This window comes from Naegleria gruberi, assembly GCF_000004985.1.
Source record: "Naegleria gruberi genomic scaffold NAEGRscaffold_40, whole genome shotgun sequence".
Lineage (NCBI taxonomy): Eukaryota > Heterolobosea > Eutetramitea > Acrasida > Naegleriidae > Naegleria > Naegleria gruberi.
In genome coordinates this window covers 143,374-163,926 of record NW_003163287.1, presented here as the reverse complement: position 1 = coordinate 163,926, position 20,553 = coordinate 143,374, and the positions used below count along the sequence as shown (strand labels likewise).

Here is a 20,553-nt window from a genome sequence, read left to right as displayed (position 1 = left end):
GTTCTCTTTAACTTACAAAGTTCATTACGAAAAGGAATTTGCTGTTTGTTCTCATCAACAAACGTTGAAGACCTTTAAATAAAATCTCTCATCAAGTTCCTTTCAATATTGAATTTTGTAAAAGTTTTTATCTTTCCAGTATGCATAGATGAACTTGATCATCACAAATTATTTTTAAAAATTTTAATCAAAAAAAACAACTCTATCTGTTCTACTAATTTTCGCGCGGATCAGAAAAAATGTTGTCATTATCTAGCTCTTCTTCTAGTGGTGGTGGTGCTGTGCAAAAGACAGCCATTGACGAGGAGGCCTACATTGAATGTACAGAAAAAACCTTGTCGATGATTTCATCCTTGTATTTGGATGAAGAGGCTTCTGATTGCGTATTGATCAGTAAGAATGGAAAGAGATTTCCTGCTCTTAGAGCATTGGTATGTTATTGTAATATTAATTGTGTGATCCGAACATCATGATGGTTCATAGGTAGGAAAATGGAGTACAAAACTCAAGGAACTTCTTTTTGTTCCAGAATTCGAGATTGGCAAGGAGCTTGTGTTGCCACAGGTGACTGATCTTGGATTGGAAATTTTCTTAAAGGTTGTGTATTTTGGTTGCACAAAAGATTATACAATGGATAAATTTATTGATTTGTATACTTTTGCTCATACCTATGGAATGCAAGAAATTGAGGAGATGACTCTTGAAATTATGAGAAATGCTGCTGTTGATGCTGATTCTTCATTCCTTCTTTTGGAAAATTGCTCACAATACCTAGAAGAATTTAAAGAAATCAACTCTTTAAAGAAGACTCTTCTTACTAAGATTTCTGCTGATTTTGATACTGTTTGTGAAAGTCAACATTTTGTTAAATTACCAATTGAAGACTTGAAGATCATGCTTGCTGGAAAGGAACTCATTTGCAGTGAAGGAAATTTATTCAAGTCCTTGATGAGATGGATTGAGCACGATAAGGAAAATAGATTGCAATATTTGGACTATTTCTTGGGTGAAATCAGATTCCCAATTGTTGAAGGAGAGGTCTTGGCGACAGTTGATTCCCATCCACTTTTGGTTTCCAAGAGAGATGTCATTTTCCCAAAGCTTTATGAAGCCATGAGATTCAATTTGAATCCTGCAATGATTGAGAATAAGGAAGATAAGAATTTTCGTGAAAGAGATTGTGTATTATATGACTTTCTTCCAAAAGGAATGTCAATCAAGTTTACAAACTTGGGTGCTACAGGCAAAAACGGACCAACAGTTATTGGCTCACAATATGATAGTTGTAAATTCTTAAAGAATAAGGTTAAATTGGAGAATGGTATTCAAAAATGGGTTGTTCCAGCAACTGGATTTTACAAAATTACTGCAGCTGGTGCAAGAGGTGGTAAAAATACATATACTACAACTTTCAGAGAAGGATATGGAGCTATTGTCAGTGGTGTCTTTCACTTGAAGAGAGGCAGAGAATTGAGCATTCTTGTAGGTCAAGTTGGTGGCGACTGTACAAATGGTAGTTCATGTGGCGCTGGAGGTGGTAAGTATTATTTTCAATTTTGATTTGTTAAAAGTTGGTCAATTAGGTGGTGGTGGTACTTTTGTTGTTGATAGTGATACTATGAAGCCTCTTATTATTGGAGGTGGAGGTAACGGTGCCAACTGGTATAGTTGGACTGTTCAATCACCAGTAAGTAGATGATGATTTTGGAATGAGTTTTTTAAATTAACATTAATTAAGGGAGGACAAGTGTATACGAAAGGACCAGCCGAAGCAAGAAGTCAAAAGGCAGCTAAAGGTGACAGAGGCGGTGGCGGTGGTGGTTTGTTTATTGATGGAGGTGCTGGCGATCAATGTGTTGGTGGAAAGAGTTTCAAGAATGGTGGTGAAGGTGGAACTTTCAGTAATGCTTGTGGAGCTAATGGTGGTTTTGGTGGTGGAGGTGGTAGCTTGTATGAAGGTAAGCATCATTTTCAATTTTATAGTTTAACAATTATTTTCAATTTTTATTTGTGTTATTGGACAATTAAGGTGGTGGAGGAGGTGGTTTTGGTGGTGGTGAATGTACACCTCAAAATAACTATGGAGTTCACTATGTTACTCATGCAGCTTATTCTTACAATGAAGGAGTTAAACAAGAAGGTACTCCTGATTCTAATAATGGAGATGGTTATGTTGAACTTGTTAGAGTCATTATTTCTCAATCAGAATATGAAAAGGAAAAGAAAACTATGGACAGTACAGTTGTAGAGGAACCACTTTCTCCTTCAACCCCAGCTTTGATAGGAAGTTCTGGATTATTTGATTAAGATAAATTGTAAATTATTGTATTATTATTTATTTATTGGATAATCGAATACTATTACTTTTCTTGCGTTTTCATGGGAATCCAAAGAGCAAGCACTTATAAAGGTTGTGTCAATTTGATTTTTCAAATCATAATCTGACGAATACTTTACTCCATAAATATCGTGATTGTGGCCGAACAAGTTTATGGTTGGCTTGACAGTTTCTATGGCCTCTCTAAGAGATTTACTTCCACGTCTGAAAAATCTATTTGAAATTTCCTTGAAATAAGGTGGTTGATGAGTCATGAGAATGTCAACTTTTTTTTCACCTTTGAGAACTGGTTTTGTCAGAGTTGACCAGTCACTTTGTGCGTCAGAGTCATATCCAGTCATTTTCCAATTCATCCAAAATGATTTAAATCTTGATCCAAATATTGTAATCTTCCCATCTTCTAGCTCTAAAAAATCATTCAACAATACAGTTGCATTGTACAAAAATAAAGAACACATATCAGCACACTAATAGAGTCATCTAAACATTTTAATTTTTCAAAAATACCTACAAATTCATGCTGTTTAAATAGTCAAATTGTAAATATCAAAATATTTCAGCATTCACTTACATTTCCAGGAATTACAATAATTTGTTTGTAACGATGTTTAATTTTTCCAAGAAATGTATTAAATTCACTCAATTCATCTTTTTGTGTGAGAATTCCACTAAAAACTTTTCAAACCTACTCGGTAAACAATAATTTGTAAAATCTCCACAATGTAACAAATAATCTCCTTTCGGTAATTTGATAAATTCTCTATTCTCTTTTTCCTCAATGGAATCCAAACTATCTCTTCTATTTTTCTCATCATACCAATAGTCGTAAATACCCTGACATCTATGAGTATCCGATAAAACTACAAAACGAACTAATTGACTATCGGACTTGGTTTCAATTTTCAAATCAATTTTAGTATAATCATTGGAATCATCTTGAATTGTAATTTGTGAGGGAGAGGATGTTTCATTGACATCCAAAATCACTCCTCTACTTTCTGCTGTTATCAAATCGTGCGAAATTGCTTGCTGCATTTTTTTTTGATTGATTTTTTTCAAGTTCCTAATTTAATTGTAAACTTGTTCGCAGTTCAAATAATGTTATTACAATTTATTATATTTTTATTTATAAGTGAATGTTTTAAAACATGAAAAACATTGAGAAAATAGCAACTAATAATGTAACAAGAGTTGCAGAAACTGAACTTCCTTCTGAAATAGTATCCTTTGGCTTGACCACTGAACCAGAACTTGTTGGTGTTCCACTTGTTTCTGGAACAATTGCAAAATCAGTCAAGTGAGTAACTCTACACTTGATTTCACTTGAAGAGATGACAATAGTTTCAATGCCATCAGTGGTGAAGGAATTAGAAACTTCGTTAAAGTATTTGCATTTTGGTGTCTTTCCATTTTCTACAGGACCACCAAGTTGGAGATTGAATTCAATTGGTAATGTCAAATTGGCAACAGCTATAGCAGAGGCACTGTTGGAATTAATTAAGGCGATTCTGGCAAGAGTTGAGGCTAGTTTAGTTTGAGTGAAGGAGTACATTGAGAGTGGAGCCGTTGAAAGTGATAAGGAAACTAAAGTGCTTGATGGAAGACCAGAGTTGGTGAATAAACTTTGTAAACTAGCAGTTGGGAGAGAAATTGATTTAATACCCACTGAGCTAATTGAATTAGTTGGGATTGTTGGTTGTAAATTATCAAGAGTATTACTTGAAACGACAGCAACAATGTTACCAAATGTCTTGACAGCACTTTGTCCAGCAGCCAAGTTTGAGGCTGTGGCAGTCATGGCAGCATCGATGATGGTTCTAACTTGTTTACTTGTGGTGGAAGTTGAGATACTGGTCGAATTAAAAACAGCTGTTGACAAAATTTGAGAGGCAAGTTGACCAAGTTGGGATGGATTGAAGTTTTGAGCCAATGATGGTTGGGAAACTAAGAAATCCAAAGTCTTTGTAACTGATGTAGTTGATACTTCGTTGGCTGATTGAGTAGTTGAAACAAGAACTGTCAACAAAGTGTCTCTTTCAGCACTAGTTGTTACTGGTTTAGAAACGAGAGTTGTAATAACTTGTTGCTTGATATCGGTACGTTGTTGAACAACAGTTGGATCACTGGATGGTGAGGTGGTCAACAATTGAACAGCTATGGACAATTGAGAAACCGAAGCATCTGAAGTAACAAGATTTTGAACAAATGAATTGACTTCTGAGGCTGACTTTCCACTTGTTGGATTTGAAACATTCATTGAGAACTTGAGTTCCTTTTGATTACCAGTTTGTGCATTGATGACGTATACAAAGGCAGTAACGGAGCCACCAGTTTGATATGGGAGCGTTAAATTAGTTTGCTTGGATGAAGAATAAACAGAGACAACCTTCAAACCACTTTCAGTGTAGAAACCATATCCGTACATTAATGTAGCTTCAGAATCATTTGGATCATAGGATTCTTGAATAGTAGCAGTAAATTTGGTAGTAACAGCAACACCAGTTTGTGAGTTATCAGATGGATTGACTATTGTGGCTTTCAACACTGGACTCAAACCAACTTGAACGCTTGATTCCAAAACGGTAGAGTATCCATCAGCTCTAGTAATATTAACTTGGAAGGTGTAAGTTTCACCAGCAACCATTCCATTGTTGAATGTTTCAGAATTTGCGTTAATGTACAAACCAGGTCCATTGACAATACCTCCCACAGCAATTGTAGAGAGTTGCAATGAAGGAGATCCACCAACTTGTTTCCATTTGAATGTGTAGGTACTTGGACCAGTCAAAGTTACTGGAATTGAAATGACAGACTCGAAATTGACAGAGTTAATAACCAATTGGCTAGATGGAATTCTAGCAAATGAATTACAATTAGATCCAAAAGCTCCACTAACACATTGACAACTATCAGTTCCAACACAAGTACCCTTACCACTACATACAGAACCACTGGTTGAAACAACTCCATAACACTTGATTGATGGATTTCCTGAACATTGATTTTGACCAATGCAGCTTCCCAATCCAGTACAATTATTAACAGCTTCACAAGAGAAGGCAGAACAATCTGAGTTTCCTCTCCAACCACTCTTACACTGGCAAGTATCAACCCCAACGCATGAGCCATGCCCATTACAATTTGAAACGTTTCTACATGAATAGTCAGCACAAGTTAAACCATCATAACCAGTATAGCATGCACAAACATTGTTTTCTATACAAACACCATGATAGGAACAATTCTTAACAGCATTGCAATTTGGTTCTGGAACTGAGCAATCTTCTCCCATCCAACCAACATTACAAGAGCATTGGTCTTGAGCATAACAAAAACCATGACTGTTACAATTCTTTGTTTTTGGACAAGTAATTGTGCAATCATATCCCCAATATCCTTCCTTACAATCACAAGAGCTATATTGATTGCATGTACCATTACCAGAGCAATTATTTGGACAAATTGGAGGATTGTAAACTGAGCAATCAGCATTTCCATAATTAAGATTACAAATACAATAGTCATCATAAGTACACACGCCATGACCACTGCAGTTATTCAAAGAAGTACAGTTTGGCTTTGAAGAACAGTCCTTTCCACCAAAACCAGCTTCACATGTACAATAGTTGATATTTGTACAGACACCATGACCTGAGCAATTATTTAAAGAGCTACAATTGTACTTGAGATCACACTTGTCTCCATAATAAGTTTGGTAGCATGAGCAGTAATCATCTCCTCCATAACTACTTATGCAATCACCATTTCCTGAACAATTATTAAAAGCAGTACAATTTGGAGATTTTGCAATATTACAATTGACACCTTGCCAACCTGGATAACAAACGCAGGAATTATTATTGGCACAATATCCATTAATACCACAACCTCCAATACCAGAACATGAGTAAGAACATTCAGAACCAAGCCATCCATTATCACAAGTACAGGAACCAGGTGAAGAACAATTGCCATGATTATTACAATTGTTTGGACAAATCATCTTTTGACATTTTTCACCTCCCCAACCAAAAACACAAGAACAAGAGCCCATCATACAATTACCATTTGGAAATCCACATTCATCATTGGATACACACTCATATTTCAATGAACAATTAGTTCCATAATAACCAGCACTACAAGTACAATAGTCGTTATTTGTACAGACACCATGACTTGAACAATTATTCAAAGCTGAACAATTGTATGGTGTAGTACAATCGACACCATAATAACCACTTTGGGAATTACAATAGCAATAATTATCAGCAGAACAAATACCTCTTCCATTGCAATTATTAAGAAGTGAACAATTGTAAACGGAATTACAATCAGCACCAGTCCATCCTTGAGAGCAACTACAAGCTTGATAACCAGAACAATAACCATGACCTGAGCAATTATTGACCTTATTACAAGTGATTGGAAGGGAACAATTGGCAGCAGTCCACTCATAGTCACATGTACAATAATTGTCGTAGGAACAATAACCATGAGCTGAGCAATTATTCAATGAAGAACAATCGAACTTTTGTGAACAATTCACGCCACCATAACCCTTATCACAATTACCTGTATCATGAACAAATTACATATATGTAATCATATTATTGTAAAAAAAGAACAAATTACGCATGTAATTATATTATTGTAAAAAAGCACATGTGTGAAACTTACAAAAACTACTACCATATGAACCACTATAAGATGGGTTGCACTTTCCATGACCATTACATTCCGTATCATTACATTGATATTCACAATGAGGGCCAATATAACCACTTTCACATTGGCATGCGTAGCCACTACAATTTCCATGAGGACCACAATCGATACTGGCGTAGAATGTAATTCCAGAAACTGAAGAGATTTGAGAGAGACAAACTATAGCTACCATCAATGTCAACAACATCAAGTAGCCTTCAGAGGAAAGACTTCTTCCAATACAGACCTGCTGGCCTGTCATCTTTTGTGTTTTTTTTTGAGTTCGGATCATGTTGGTGTGAATCAATGGGATTTAAATTGTTTTTGTGTACTTTTTGGGAGGTAGTTTACTATTGAACCAATCATATCATCTTTGCTTGCACTCTCCGATTGATGTTTGTTTGGAGTGTTAACCGAAACTTGGCGAACACTAATGTGAACTTCTACTTCACAAAGGTTGTTACTCAACTACACTGTGTTACAGATTTTAGGAGGTTTCATTCATTTGTTGCCAATTTTCCTCAAATTACAATTTATTATTGCTTTGTAATCGTAAAATGTGCTTGTAATCCCAAGTGGTCTGATCCATATTTTGAGTTTGGCAAGCCTAAACGTTCCATGTGTGTCTTATCTCCATTTTCGTAAAGAGACATTACATTATTGAGCTTTAGAGATTCATTAGTGTAGAAAAGATAATCACAGGTTAGTGAGCTGTTAATTGTTCTCAATGTCATTTCAGGTTCCTTGCCATTAATTTCCTTATATGCACTTTTTAATTTGAATGTGTGCTTGATATCAGTATCAGTTGCGATAACATCATTCTCCTCAGATTTACCTTTGAGGAATCCATTCACTACATAATCATACGTAGCAGAGTTTGGTTCTGTGTTAAAGTCCCCAGCTACAATTACAGGATGATCCTTTCCCTTCTGATAATTTTTGAGATGTTTGAAATAAGATTTGAGTTGGTTGATACGTGTTTGAGGTTTTCGTGGATCTCCCATCAAATGGCAAGATGACACATATATCAGTGTATCATTTGCTTTAAATTTCAATACCAAAATAATTACAGAACTTCTTTCAAAAACTTCTACCAATTCAAAAACGCTTTCTTTAAAGATACACCCAACTCCGACTGGGAAATCTCCAAGTTTTTTCTGTGCTACACCTCTATAACTTTCGTCTACTTTCTGCAAAGGTTCCAAAACGTCCTTTTCAAAACAAGCCAATTCTACTTCTTGCAGACATAAAATGTCAGGTTGATGAATGGTGAAATCTCTCAAAAGTTTCTTTACTCTCCCACTCCATTCATAATGTTCCTCCTTAGGTTCCTCCACAAAATAATATCTATCCAAATCGGTCCAATACCCGGCCAACAAATTCTGTGAGTAAACAGAAAATTGATTCGGTTCCGTCAGAGTCCTTTCAAATCTCTTGATCCTATTTGTTGTATAAACTTGTTCCGATTTTACACTATAAAATTTGTTGTTCGCCTGCTGACTCATTCCGAATAATAAATTATTAAAATAATGATATTTGTTGTGCTGTTTCAAAAGATGAAACGCTGATTGTGTGATGATATTTTGTTTTATCATTTTATTTATAGCTTGGATAACATGGTTTAAATTTTGGCGGCAAACATTCAAATTCAAAATTTCATTCAAACTCCAAGTGGATCAATGTTGAGTATGAACTTCAATTCCTTTCCCGCCATTAATAACTAGCTCTCGGCTTATTCAAAAAAATTATCCAAAGTTTATCTCCATCACAAGTAAGAGAGTTGATCTCAAAGGCTTTTTTCGCCATGTGAATCACACCAAGAGATGAGTTTAAAAGCTGTTCCATACAAGAACCAATCTCTCTTGTGATCAACTAAGCTATAAATATTCGCCTCATTCTCAGTGTGATCAATTAATTTACAACAAGAAAAAAACAAAACAATATTAAAATCAAAAACTAAGATGTTAAGCACATTAATGAGAAGAAGTATTAAGAAGAATTTTCCTATCCCATCGCTGATGGTTATGAAGAGGTATCACCAACAATCAATGTTTAGATTACAACAACAAGAGAGTTTTGTTGAACAAGAAGTATCTGTAACTGCTGATCTTGAAAATACAACATGTGATACAAGGGATTCCAAAGCTAATAGTTTATTTGCCAGATTGATCAAACTCTCTGATTTGGATCCACAATTAAAGAGTATCATTGGTCAATACAGAAACGATTTAGAAAGCTATTCCATTCAAATGGAAAAGGAAACAGCTCACAGAATATTTGAATGTAATCTTAGAGTTCAACAGTATTTGAGAAATGCTGGTGATCGCAAACAAGAATATGATAATAGATTTTTAAGAGTCCTTGACTGTGAATTGGCTGATGAATGTGCTAGTATGAATAAGCAACTCGAGAAGCAAATCTTTACCTTGTAAATGTATCAATCCTTGTTAATGTTGTGTAAATAGATAATGCCAATAGTTTATTTGTAAATAAATATTGTAAATAGTTAATAAAATCCAAAAAAAATCATAGTGTTTGCAGAAATCAGTCATTTAAATATGGAGAGGTTAAAAATTTTCATTAAAATCATCACTATTTAATTGGCCTAGGGACTAAGAAGTTTTAACTTAAAGAAAACTTCCAAAAAAAATGCGGTTTGTAAGGCAAGTGTTGGAAGTTGTGGTGCCTCAATCGGAACAAGGTGATGTTGCAGTTTCAACAAAGGAGCATTTTCACGATGTTTACTGGAACGTTTTCTTGGTAGATGAAGATGCTCAAATTATACCACCAACCAATTTGAAATATTCTCACTCAAGGCTTGACAAATTAAACTCTATTAAGGAGTTGATATTACTAACAAAAAAGAGTATGACAAGGGTTCTAACTGTTTCGGCTGTTGGTACAGGTTTCTACATTCTTCCTCAACAAGTAATTACAAATCAACACATATCCTATCCATCTCCACCTACATTTTTCACTGGACAACTTGCAAAAGCAACAACCAATTTTACACTTCCAAAAGAGGAGAGTGTTATATATACAGGTGCTTCTCTAATTAGAGAAAAGGGGTGGAAACTCATGCAAAAACAAGAAGAACTTTTTCCATCGTTTCAACAGGAATATCAAGACCCAATATCCAGCTCAATAGGCAATTTCAATTATTTGGATATTTCAATCCATAAATTGACTTGTAAAGTATCGCATGAATGGCCAAAGGTTTTATTCATTCCATGTCCAACTGTACTCCAAATTGACGATGATATTTTCACAACACATTTTCCAGGCATTGAAGGAACTAAATTTTCAACCTCCGTTTCACAGCATCAGGAATACCAAGAATGGGCACCTTGTGATGATATGGCTAGAAACGTGTTTCACAATTTTGGGAGGTTATGTGTTTCTACAGGAAAAGTACTTGCACCTTACACTGAAAAAGTTCAAAATGGCAAAATTGAATGGGTTGAACATGATGATTTGGTATTAACGACAGAAAACTCCAACTTTATTATTTCAAATGAGAGTGTTATGAATGGATCATCAGGTGGTTGTTTACAATCTTGTCAATGCCAAAAAATTCAAATTGGTGCTTACACACTTGTAGAATTCCATGGAGTTCATTTTGGAGGTGAATTTATTAAGTGTCAACATTGTTTGAAGAATCTCAAACAACACTTGAAAGAGGAGAAAATTCAGTGGTCTGATTGGAATGAGCTTCAGAACAAGTGGTACTTTTGTACCTGTAAATCTCCAACAGGTTTAGCTTATAACTATTCTGTCTCTGTTCATCATCCTCTATTCAAAGACGTATACAAAAAATTGATTCTTGAGGATTTATTGAAATTGTTAGATGTAAATATTGAAGATAATAGGTTAGCTAGATTAAAAGAATACCTCGAATTGTAAAATCACCACCAATCAACGTTATTCAACAATAAGCTTTTGTTCTCTCTGGTTGTAAAATAATAACCCAAACAATTCAACTTATGACAAAAATTACGATTCACATGTTGTAAATAGATAATGGATTATTCCAATAGTTTAGTTTTATTTGTAAATAAAAACTGTAAAATAGTTTGAGAACTAATTAGTTTTGGTTTTTCTTTCAGAAATTGATGATGCCTCACCCTGTAATATTGTAATCATGAGAGGAAGGAAACCATTAATGATTTGAATGGTTGGTAATAGAGAAGTATCAATTAAACCTTTCATTGAGAGAATGAGTGAAGAAATCAACACAGCATGAAGAATAATTCCCATCAATAAACTGAATAGGACAACCTTAACAATTCCATTCTTTCTTGATTCAATAATCATGAGCCAAACTGAGCATGGAATAAAAAACAAGACAGCTGTCAACAATCCTGGATCATACTTGGTTTCAAAAGCTTTGAGAATATGAGAAAGTCCATTAATTAAAATTCCACCAATTGCTCCTGCTTTTACTCCAGTAAATTTATCAGTGTGTCTCCACAATCCAGCACAAGTTGTCAAAATGACAACAGTTCCACAATTCACAACACAAATTACAAGCTCAGTTGCTGCACAACTATCACTTCCGGAGACCTTCTTCAAAATTGCACACAACCCTGCTTGAAAAGCAAATCTTCTTCCCAACAAATCAATTCCATGCTCTTCAAACATGTGAATCAGATACAAGAATAATGGAAGATACCAATAGTGAAAAACAGAAGATTTACCAACAATTGAAGGAAGAGTGAGTAGTAAACCAATACTACCAACGATCAATGTTACAAATGGCCAATATTCAACAAAGAGGTCCAACAGTGATGACATTTTTTTTAAAGGATCATATTCAGAACAATGTCGATACATTGTTACTAATCAACAATTTAGTGTCAGTGACAAAGTAAAGGAGAATCAACTATCGCACAACTCGTCAAGTCATAGAGTTAATAAGGTATTGATTTTATTTACATTTCTAGTGATACACTACAGTAGAGAGCTTTCAAATCTTCTTTCAACAATCTTCTATTATATTCATTTTCTATTGTGTAGGCGTTTACAGTATTTCTTTTTCCTTTCAATTCTATCGAACCACAGAAAATAACTGAATCACCACTCTCCAAATCATTCTTTACATTCTCATCGAAAATGAGATAATATTGAGTCGAGGAAGCGAATGATTGCAATCTTGCCGATGTGTTAACTGAATCACCAATGACAGTATAGTCTAATTTACGACCCACTGTACCAACATTTCCCAAAATGACCTTTCCTTTAGATATGCCTATTGTACAAAAGATGAGTTTTTCGAATGGATCGGTTGTTTCATTTCTGAGAAGTTCTAGTTGTTGGAGGATTTTCAATGAGCAATCTATTGCTTTCTGTGAATCATGGCCATCAAAGTGACACATTACACAGTCACCAATCAATTTTGTAATGTCTCCTCCATATTCTTCAACAATTTCCATAACAATTGTGAAGAAAACATTGAGTATTCTTACAATTTCTGATGCACTTCTCGATTGGGAAATGATTTCTGTTAAGGTGGTATAATTTACAAGGTCAACAAAAAGTACAATCTTTTCAGTTTCAACTGATTGAATACAGAGTGGATTCAATCCTTCTCTGACAAACCTGCTGACACTCGGTTGAGCATAATTCTTGAAAACTTGTTGAGCTCTAAACAAACTACCCATCAAGGTTGTGAAAGCAGAGAATGCAGTCTCAATGACTCGTTTATGTGCTGGATCCAGTGGATTACAATTCTCCCCACAAATCAAAACTTCCTTCTTTGCTGAGAATAAACTGTCAACATCAAGCGATTTCATATCCCATGAAGGAAACATTCTCTCTTCTTCATTAAAAAACTGAGACTTGTCAACACAGACAACATTGTTGTGTCTTTTATCCTTGACAATAGTTGTATATAAATTTTCAACATCATCTGTCTTTCCCTCAATAATTTGAAAGAACATATCCTTCACACATATCAAACAGCCGGTAATATGACGCTTGGAATTGTTCTTGTTGGATGAGGCTAATATCTGGGACTTTATCTTTTCTGTAATGACTCCCTGCGTTGAGAGGGATACATATTGCACACGAGTATATTGTGGAGATTGTTCTTGAATGGAGGACATGTGGTGGTGATTTGGAGATGAAAAATATGATTGGTGTTGATGTTGAGTTGTTCTTTTTTTTTTTTTGAGTTGTGTTGTTCGAGGATAGGCACCCTTTTACCTTGAAGTGTTGGAGACAAAGATGAAGATTATAATCTCAAATCCTTAATATGGTCTCCAATTATTATAAATAAGGAAAATGGGCTAACTATTTCTTATTCAAATATTCTCCCATTAAGATGGTTACAAAAAATATAAATATACCATTGCCTCCTTGATATCTCTGTGAATTATATATATGGAAAACCATACAGCTTTTCATTGAATTAAATACAACCTGCCAACAACACCATAATCCAAATTTAAAATTCCTTATAGATCTCTATGAATCCACTCGTGGTTCTCTCAACAATATTCTGTGAGGGCTGATAGAGACATTATGCGGTCCATCTCTTTTTTGGAAGGTTTGTAATTGAGTTCGTGATCGATTGTGTAAGTTTTAACAGACCTTTCTTTTCCTTTTAGTTCTATTGCCCCAACTTCAACGATACATTGTTCTGTTGTGTCTTCTAGTCTCTCTCTAACACTCTCATCGAATATTAGAAAATGTGGAGAAATGGAAGCAAATGATTGTAATCTAGATGCTGTATTCACAGAGTCTCCAATTACTGTAAAATCAAGTTTCCTTCCCACAGAACCAACATTTCCAAATATAACCAATCCCTATTAAAAAGATTTTTGAGCTTTTTTCAAGATGTAAAACTTACTCTGCTGATACCAATGGTACAATAAATCATCTTAATGCAAGGATCATCAGATGTTTGCCTTAAAGTTTCAAGTCTCTCCAAAATATCAATGGAACAATCAACAGCCTGTTGACATTCGTTTCCATCAAAATAGACCATTACACAATCACCAATTAATTTAGTTATCTCTCCAGAATATTCCTCAACTGTTTCCATAACAACTCCAAAGAATGTATTCAAAATATTTACCACTTGTGATGGTTTCCTTGTTTTTGAAACCTTCTCGGTGATACTCGTATAATTTACAAGATCAATGAATAATATAACCTTATCAGTCTCTACTGATTCCTTAATCATTGGGTTCTCCCCTTCACTCAAATATTTTGAAATGGCAGGTTGAGCATAATTTCTAAACACTTGTTGTGTATTTAAAAGTGAACCTGTTGAATTGATAGGTTAGCAAAGCGGTTATATTTTATAAGATGCATGATTGAATTCAAAGATAGAATCAGTAAAATCCAAAAATGATAATTATTGGCGTTGATTATAAAGAAACATACCTAGTAATGTTTTAAAAGCCCTAAATGCAGCCCCAACAGCTGTTGAATGAGCTGGATCGAGACAATGATCAAATAAGCTCTGTATGTCCAATGCCTGCATGCACCAAGTTGGAAAATATCTCTCCTCATCTAAACTAAAGTATGTCTTGTCAACACACACCACATCATAATGTCTCTTATCCTTCAAAATATTGTGATATAATCTATCTACTTGTTCCGTGTGACCCTCAATGATTTGAAAAAACATGTCCTGAACACAAATTAAAACACCAGTTATGCCTCTCAGTTCATTCTCTCGTTGGGCAACTTTAAGAATTTCCTCTTGTAATTGATCGGATATAACCCCAGAGCAACAGTGAGATGCATATTGAATTCTTAAATATGGTTTCTTTGGTAGCATGCTTAACAATTGTTGCTTGGAACATCTCTTCATCATTCGGGAATGTGTTAGCAATGAAGGACTTGTTTTTCCATTAGTTGATGATGACTGATTTGGAAGGCCAGATGGTGCAGAGCAAATTCTACTACTACCCTCATCCATTATCTCTTTTCCATCCACACTACTATTTAATAGTACTGTTGCAGAAGATGATGTTGGTGATGTGGTATTGTGAATAGAATTTCGCCTCAAAGCTGTTGGCGAAGTGTCCACGAACAATTTTTCCAATAAGCCAGTTCTGAATCCCTTCAGCGGATTACTTGGTTCAACATTGATGTTGTTCATCGTCGGCATGGCTGTGCTTTTTATTTTTTCTTCTTCTAAATAATTTCCTTTCTGCGCTTACTGAGGATGATGATCTCAATGCTGGCTGATTTATTCATTTAAAGAAGATTGCTTAAAAAGTAGGGGAGTTGGATCTGGAATTTTAATTTTCTGCCTTTACAATACACATTCATTTCAATTTGGCATGTGATTGTATTTATTTACATATCTCACATAATTGTAGTGTGGAGTAAATAACTAAAAAAGGTGTTCAAGTTATTGATTTGTAGTTGGGGTGGGTATTAAGCTATTATTGCTGTTACTGTTAACACTTCCATAGAATGACTCTGCTTTGATTGGAGGTTGAGGCATAATGTTATTGGTAGCCATGTAGGAAAGGAATTGCAATGGCACTTCCTGAAGAACCTCCTTTGCAAGGACAGAAGGATCAGCATTCTTAAAGTCCCTAAATGGAACGAATTGAACAATGTCACGAACCATTTTGACTCCCTTAGATGAGACTAATGGTTTCTCATCAGCATCTAAAATGTCCATATTACCAAAGCTATCCTTACCAATACCAACTATAATGATGGAGAGTGGCAAGTTGGTGGCACGAACAATTTCATCAATGGTTTCTTGTAGATCTGTAATACCACCATCTGTCAAAATGAGTAGGATGTAATAATTAGTCAGCTTGCTCTCTTCTGATAAATCAGCTGCCTTACGAATAATTTGTTTAAAGTTTGTAGGAGCTGACAATTGAACATTCTCGATGGCATGTTTGTAAGCTTCCAAGATACCATTAACTCCATAAACTTCTGGATTATTTTCATCTAAATTAGCTGCAAAACAGTAAGATGTTTTGTTGTTAGGAAGTTTACCTCCAAATCCATAAACTGGGTACTTTTTGTCTGATTTCATTTGAAAAAGCATCATGAAAACATGATAAAATAATTCGAATAAGATGAAAAATGACAATTTAACACTTACCACTGTCATAATAATTCAAAATATCACCAACTGTTCTAATGGCACGTTGGTAATCATTCTCATGCCCTTCTTTCATGTAGTGCAAAGAAATTTCCTTCCATGCCTCAACATTTGAAATGGTAAAATCAATAGCAACCATTAAACTGATTTGGTGACCACCTCTAATATAATCTAAAAAGGTTGGTTTTGGAGGAATTTTGATGAGATCAATATGTTCAATCTTAATGTTACCACTTCCAATATAATTCTTCTTTTTCTTCTTCAATTCTGGATTAATTAACAAGTAGGTCTTATTCTTTCCTTCCTTCAATAATTCTTCCAAATTGGTATCAAAGTGACCAATCAATTCATGTTTACCTGACTTGTTCCAATCATAAACTTCTAATCTTAGTCCTCTAATTTTATCATCATTACACAAAGTTTGAGTAGTCAATTGGAAAGGTTTCCATGAGCATTCCAAAGTTTTCTTATAATATTCCGATTTGTAAACTGGAGAATATTCATTAGCTTCAATATCAACTCTATTAATCACCAAGAATGGATCAGATTTACCAAAGAAGAAATTCTTTGAATCCAAATTAGAGGCAGAAATCTTGAAATTCACAAGTTCTTGACCTCCAGATCCTGAACCATTAACTTTTTCATAACGAATTGCAATGAAACCTCTATTGGCATTTGGTTTGTTTGGAAGGAGAAGAGGTTTCACCAATCGACCTCCCTTTGAACCAACAATTTCACCCAATGTACAATACATTTCACCAACTAATTCTTGATCTTCCAATTTTTGACTATCATTGTCAATATCAACAACAATGAATTTCAAATATTGATTAGTTTCGAAATAGTACTTGAGTAAGAATTTGGTAACAAACTAATTCATCATCACACACAATTAAATAAATAAATAAATAATCAATCACAATTACATACTTTCGGATATAAATTATCCCAAATAATTTCAGTCTTTCCAACAAATACCCAATTGTTTTGATTACTCGACGTAGAGCTGGAAAAGATATGCACCTGTGCATCAGTAAGACTCAACAAGTCTAAATTCGGTAAATTATTACATGAAATGGAGAGTTCAACCTCTTCTACAAGATTCATCATACCACTCTCTCCGGAATTCATCACGAGAGAGGAGGCATTTTGGTTATTGTTCTGAGAAATTGTTGTTTGATTGTTGGATTGAAGCATGCAAGTTAGCGAGGCCTCGTGTGGTTTTTTGATTAAAATATTTTTTTTTGTGTTTTGTAATTTGAAAAAGTTATTTCGAATCTTTTTCAAGTTATAAAAAAACCAAGAACAATGAACAGTTGAATGAGATTGACTAAATATGTATTCAATACCAAAGTTGTGGTCTGACTTGTTGTTTACAATGAGTTTATTCTAAATAGTTTCAAACATGTTTAATATTAATAGCTAGGTACGACCACATTACAATTGTTTTTGCCTTCCTTTTTAGTGAAATAACTAATAAATAGTTATATTGGCCAATATAGAGTGATAAATGTAATTTTCACCAATGTATTAAAAAAAACTGTTCAAACTACTTATCATTAGCATCATTGTGGTCGTCATTTCGTTATTCTGCGCCACTTTTCTTGGAGCCTGCTCTTTCCTCATTGCTTCAGCAGTTGTCAGTTCAGTAGCCAGTAAAGCACAGTACGAATTCATGGACATTGTCAATGTTGAGATTACAGCCAAAATTGTCACTGTTTTCAATAATTGTGCAACCTATGCAAGAGCGAAACATTGGACAAATAGAAAATGCAAACCCAAACAACAATAACACAATTATGAGAGCAACAAGCATTTCCACATCCAATCTTTCAACATTACGAGAGGGTAAGATTATTTCTCTCTACATTGAAGTGAACACAACACCATCCACAAGTTCTCAAATTACATGGACGAAGACAATGTATAAAAAACCTGGAAATCCCAAATATGATGAATATCAATACTACAATGGCATATTTGGCCCACTTCTCTATGTCATGCTGGCATTATTTTGTTTAGTTTTTATTTGCTTGGTTCTTCTTTTTGGGGTTGTGCTTGTAGAATGACACTTCACTAGAGCTCTAATTCGGAATCAGAGACAATTGGCTAACTTTTCTTATAAAGATGAAAGTCTGATTAAAATAAAGGTGATTCGTTCTGTAATTTAGAGATTCTAATAACTTCTATCAAGTTCGAAAGTTATGGAATATCGTTTTTATCATCATAAAATGTCATTTATTAAGCTTAATTGATGAGTAATTCTGTACCAGATTGGTTGAAATCAAGTACTTGATTAGAGCTGCACAAGAACATTCACATTCTCAAGAAGATTGTCTCTATAAATTTCTCATGAAGTTTGCTCGGATGATATCGAATTGTTACAATCGGAATGATTCAATATATAACTGAGAGAAAGTTTCTTTCTGGATTGCTCCATAGATGTTTCTCTCTTGCATGAATTTTCGTTTCTCGTCATATTGAGGGGGGACGAGGATGGATGATAAGAATTGTGATTTAGTTGTGGATATGGTTGTGTGGAAAGAGCTCCCTTTTCATCTTGTAATGAGTGATTGGATGAGGAATGATGCTGATTATTTGGATTGGTGGAAGAAACTGAGGAACTGCTCATGGAATGATTGGAAGAGGATCTAGATCTATTTACAATACTTAAGAATTCAGAATTATTGGAATGTTGTTGGAGTAATATATTCTTGATTGGTGAAAGTACCTTATTGGAAGAGGGTGAATTCATCTTGTGTTGCTTTTCAATACCACTCGAATAGGATGATTGATTATTCTTCAAGTTTCTCTTATCGAAAACTGATTGTTGTTGACTCATATTACTTGTAGCAGATGGTGGTGTTTGCTGTCTTACCGAAACTTCTACATTATTAGAGAAACCATTCGAAAGGTTGAGAATTGCAGATCCATTATTGCTTCCCTTACTTGTGGCCATCAGTAGTACTACTGGTGATTGTTTCATGGGAGTGAGAATCATAACATTTGAGCATGCCTTAATACCCTGATCAATGAGTTGTCTCTCCTCACTCATTGTCTGCTTATCCTTTCTCTTTCGTGGTGTTTGCTTAGTTCTCTTGTAGGGCCATCTCTTTCCCAACTTGAGCTCATAGAAACGTCTCTTCAATGTCGATACAGAGACACCCAATAGACGAGCAGCATCTTGTTGAGTATAGCAAAAGTATTGTCGTATCTGATCAGCTGAGAGAACATCTAGTTTCTTTGATCGATTTGGTTCATTGAGGTTTTCCTGAGTGGTGAGAGCATGTTGGAAAGAGGAATCAAAGGACGAAAGGCCACCAACTCCACTAGCAGAAGAATTATTGGTATTCTCAGGATTGGTATTCGATTGACATGAATCTTCATTGTATATAGTGCCAAGACTCTCTCGTGAATGTCTCGAAAGTGGCTTTTCAGATATGTTTCCACTGGATGAAGAATCATTATTGGAAGACGATTCAGTGGAGGAATTATGATCAAGATTGGTATTCAAGGTGGCTCGGGTTGCGCAATTGTTGAGTTGTTGTTGTTGTTGGGAAAAAGGAGTGGCAGAGAATGATCTCAAATCTGAGGTTAATGGCTTGGCATATTCATGATGAAAATAATTAAAACTGGAAATATTGGGAAGCAGTGGTGTAGGATTAACTGTACAGTGAGGATGATCATTAACTTCCTGTATTACAGATTGGTGAGTTTTGATTAAAACATTGTTGGATATTGTTGTTGATGATGATGAAAATTGTGCTGCTGTTGTTCATCACGGATATTATTGGGAGTGGTATTATTGTAAGGATTGGGAGGTGTGTTATTGTGAATGTTGTTGTTAGAGTACATCTTGGTATTAAATATGCAAGATTCGGTTGTCTTGCAATAAATAGGAATTTCTTGAAATCAATAACAATCACACTTGACTGTTGTTTAACGTTATTTGTTTTATCTTGTTGTCTAGAGTGTGATGATGGACTTTGTTGATTTGAAAAAGGTGAGGAAGTGCTTGCATACAATCTCCCAACGTGAGATTGCACCAATTGCAGGCATGAGCAATAAGCAATTCAAAAATGAAAAATGCCAGGTTGCATCACAGAGCAGGCAGATATAAAATTGCCACTTCGCAGATTGGTCGCTGTGTTCAAGTTGAGAAAAAGAACAGAATTAATAGTAGCTCTTGCTGGGCTTCTCTTGCGCATTCTTTGAAAAAGATTCATTGCAAAGATTCATTAGAATGATAAAAATGTAGTTGGTGATGTGGTTGTATATCTACCTTACTAATTTATACAGTTGAGAGTTGTTGTGGTGTATTTCTCCATGATTGAGCTCACTTGTAACGATAAAAAGTTCAACAAGATGAAAAATCTCGTAGTTAGCCATAGCCAAATCATTTCCAATCAAGGGTGGTTGTGCA

At 34.8% G+C, this 20,553-nt stretch overlaps 12 protein-coding genes across 12 annotated transcripts; 3 read left to right on the top strand and 9 right to left on the bottom strand.

Annotated features, from left to right (window-relative positions):
• Positions 1 to 239: 239 nt before the first annotated feature.
• Positions 240 to 2,307, top strand: NAEGRDRAFT_70448 (uncharacterized protein; the record flags this gene model as incomplete). Its single annotated transcript, XM_002674412.1, has 5 exons — positions 240 to 431; positions 484 to 1,537; positions 1,584 to 1,687; positions 1,739 to 1,958; positions 2,030 to 2,307. 5 exons carry the CDS (start codon positions 240 to 242, stop codon positions 2,305 to 2,307), a joined length of 1,848 nt encoding a protein of 615 aa, XP_002674458.1.
• Positions 2,308 to 2,331: 24 nt separating this feature from the next.
• NAEGRDRAFT_70447 (uncharacterized protein) lies at positions 2,332 to 2,679 on the bottom strand (the record flags this gene model as incomplete). The annotated part of the gene is made up of 1 exon (XM_002674331.1): positions 2,332 to 2,679. The coding sequence occupies one exon, from the start codon at positions 2,677 to 2,679 to the stop codon at positions 2,332 to 2,334; it is 348 nt and encodes a 115-aa protein (XP_002674377.1).
• A 298-nt stretch (positions 2,680 to 2,977) lies between these two features.
• NAEGRDRAFT_70446 (uncharacterized protein) lies at positions 2,978 to 3,373 on the bottom strand (the record flags this gene model as incomplete). Its single annotated transcript, XM_002674330.1, has 1 exon — positions 2,978 to 3,373. One exon carries the CDS (start codon positions 3,371 to 3,373, stop codon positions 2,978 to 2,980), a length of 396 nt encoding a protein of 131 aa, XP_002674376.1.
• A 106-nt stretch (positions 3,374 to 3,479) lies between these two features.
• NAEGRDRAFT_70445 (uncharacterized protein) lies at positions 3,480 to 7,307 on the bottom strand (the record flags this gene model as incomplete). The annotated part of the gene is made up of 2 exons (XM_002674329.1): positions 3,480 to 6,913; positions 7,019 to 7,307. The coding sequence occupies 2 exons, from the start codon at positions 7,305 to 7,307 to the stop codon at positions 3,480 to 3,482; spliced, it is 3,723 nt and encodes a 1,240-aa protein (XP_002674375.1).
• A 257-nt stretch (positions 7,308 to 7,564) lies between these two features.
• Positions 7,565 to 8,550, bottom strand: NAEGRDRAFT_80633 (endonuclease/exonuclease/phosphatase family member; the record flags this gene model as incomplete). The annotated part of the gene is made up of 1 exon (XM_002674328.1): positions 7,565 to 8,550. One exon carries the CDS (start codon positions 8,548 to 8,550, stop codon positions 7,582 to 7,584), a length of 969 nt encoding a protein of 322 aa, XP_002674374.1. The 3' UTR covers positions 7,565 to 7,581.
• A 456-nt stretch (positions 8,551 to 9,006) lies between these two features.
• NAEGRDRAFT_70443 (uncharacterized protein) lies at positions 9,007 to 9,477 on the top strand (the record flags this gene model as incomplete). The annotated part of the gene is made up of 1 exon (XM_002674411.1): positions 9,007 to 9,477. The coding sequence occupies one exon, from the start codon at positions 9,007 to 9,009 to the stop codon at positions 9,475 to 9,477; it is 471 nt and encodes a 156-aa protein (XP_002674457.1).
• A 217-nt stretch (positions 9,478 to 9,694) lies between these two features.
• Positions 9,695 to 10,948, top strand: NAEGRDRAFT_50964 (uncharacterized protein; the record flags this gene model as incomplete). Its single annotated transcript, XM_002674410.1, has 1 exon — positions 9,695 to 10,948. One exon carries the CDS (start codon positions 9,695 to 9,697, stop codon positions 10,946 to 10,948), a length of 1,254 nt encoding a protein of 417 aa, XP_002674456.1.
• Positions 10,949 to 11,125: 177 nt separating this feature from the next.
• NAEGRDRAFT_70441 (uncharacterized protein) lies at positions 11,126 to 11,686 on the bottom strand (the record flags this gene model as incomplete). The annotated part of the gene is made up of 1 exon (XM_002674327.1): positions 11,126 to 11,686. The coding sequence occupies one exon, from the start codon at positions 11,684 to 11,686 to the stop codon at positions 11,126 to 11,128; it is 561 nt and encodes a 186-aa protein (XP_002674373.1).
• Positions 11,687 to 11,976: 290 nt separating this feature from the next.
• NAEGRDRAFT_70440 (BLUF domain-containing soluble adenylate/guanylate cyclase) lies at positions 11,977 to 13,149 on the bottom strand (the record flags this gene model as incomplete). The annotated part of the gene is made up of 1 exon (XM_002674326.1): positions 11,977 to 13,149. The coding sequence occupies one exon, from the start codon at positions 13,147 to 13,149 to the stop codon at positions 11,977 to 11,979; it is 1,173 nt and encodes a 390-aa protein (XP_002674372.1).
• A 384-nt stretch (positions 13,150 to 13,533) lies between these two features.
• NAEGRDRAFT_70439 (BLUF domain-containing soluble adenylate/guanylate cyclase) lies at positions 13,534 to 15,167 on the bottom strand (the record flags this gene model as incomplete). Its single annotated transcript, XM_002674325.1, has 3 exons — positions 13,534 to 13,851; positions 13,896 to 14,314; positions 14,435 to 15,167. The coding sequence occupies 3 exons, from the start codon at positions 15,165 to 15,167 to the stop codon at positions 13,534 to 13,536; spliced, it is 1,470 nt and encodes a 489-aa protein (XP_002674371.1).
• A 246-nt stretch (positions 15,168 to 15,413) lies between these two features.
• NAEGRDRAFT_60791 (uncharacterized protein) lies at positions 15,414 to 17,237 on the bottom strand (the record flags this gene model as incomplete). The annotated part of the gene is made up of 4 exons (XM_002674324.1): positions 15,414 to 16,051; positions 16,131 to 16,722; positions 16,768 to 17,001; positions 17,061 to 17,237. 4 exons carry the CDS (start codon positions 17,235 to 17,237, stop codon positions 15,414 to 15,416), a joined length of 1,641 nt encoding a protein of 546 aa, XP_002674370.1.
• Positions 17,238 to 18,480: 1,243 nt separating this feature from the next.
• On the bottom strand, positions 18,481 to 20,338 carry NAEGRDRAFT_70437 (uncharacterized protein; the record flags this gene model as incomplete). Its single annotated transcript, XM_002674323.1, has 2 exons — positions 18,481 to 19,731; positions 20,300 to 20,338. 2 exons carry the CDS (start codon positions 20,336 to 20,338, stop codon positions 18,481 to 18,483), a joined length of 1,290 nt encoding a protein of 429 aa, XP_002674369.1.
• Between the last annotated feature and the right edge of the window lie 215 nt (positions 20,339 to 20,553).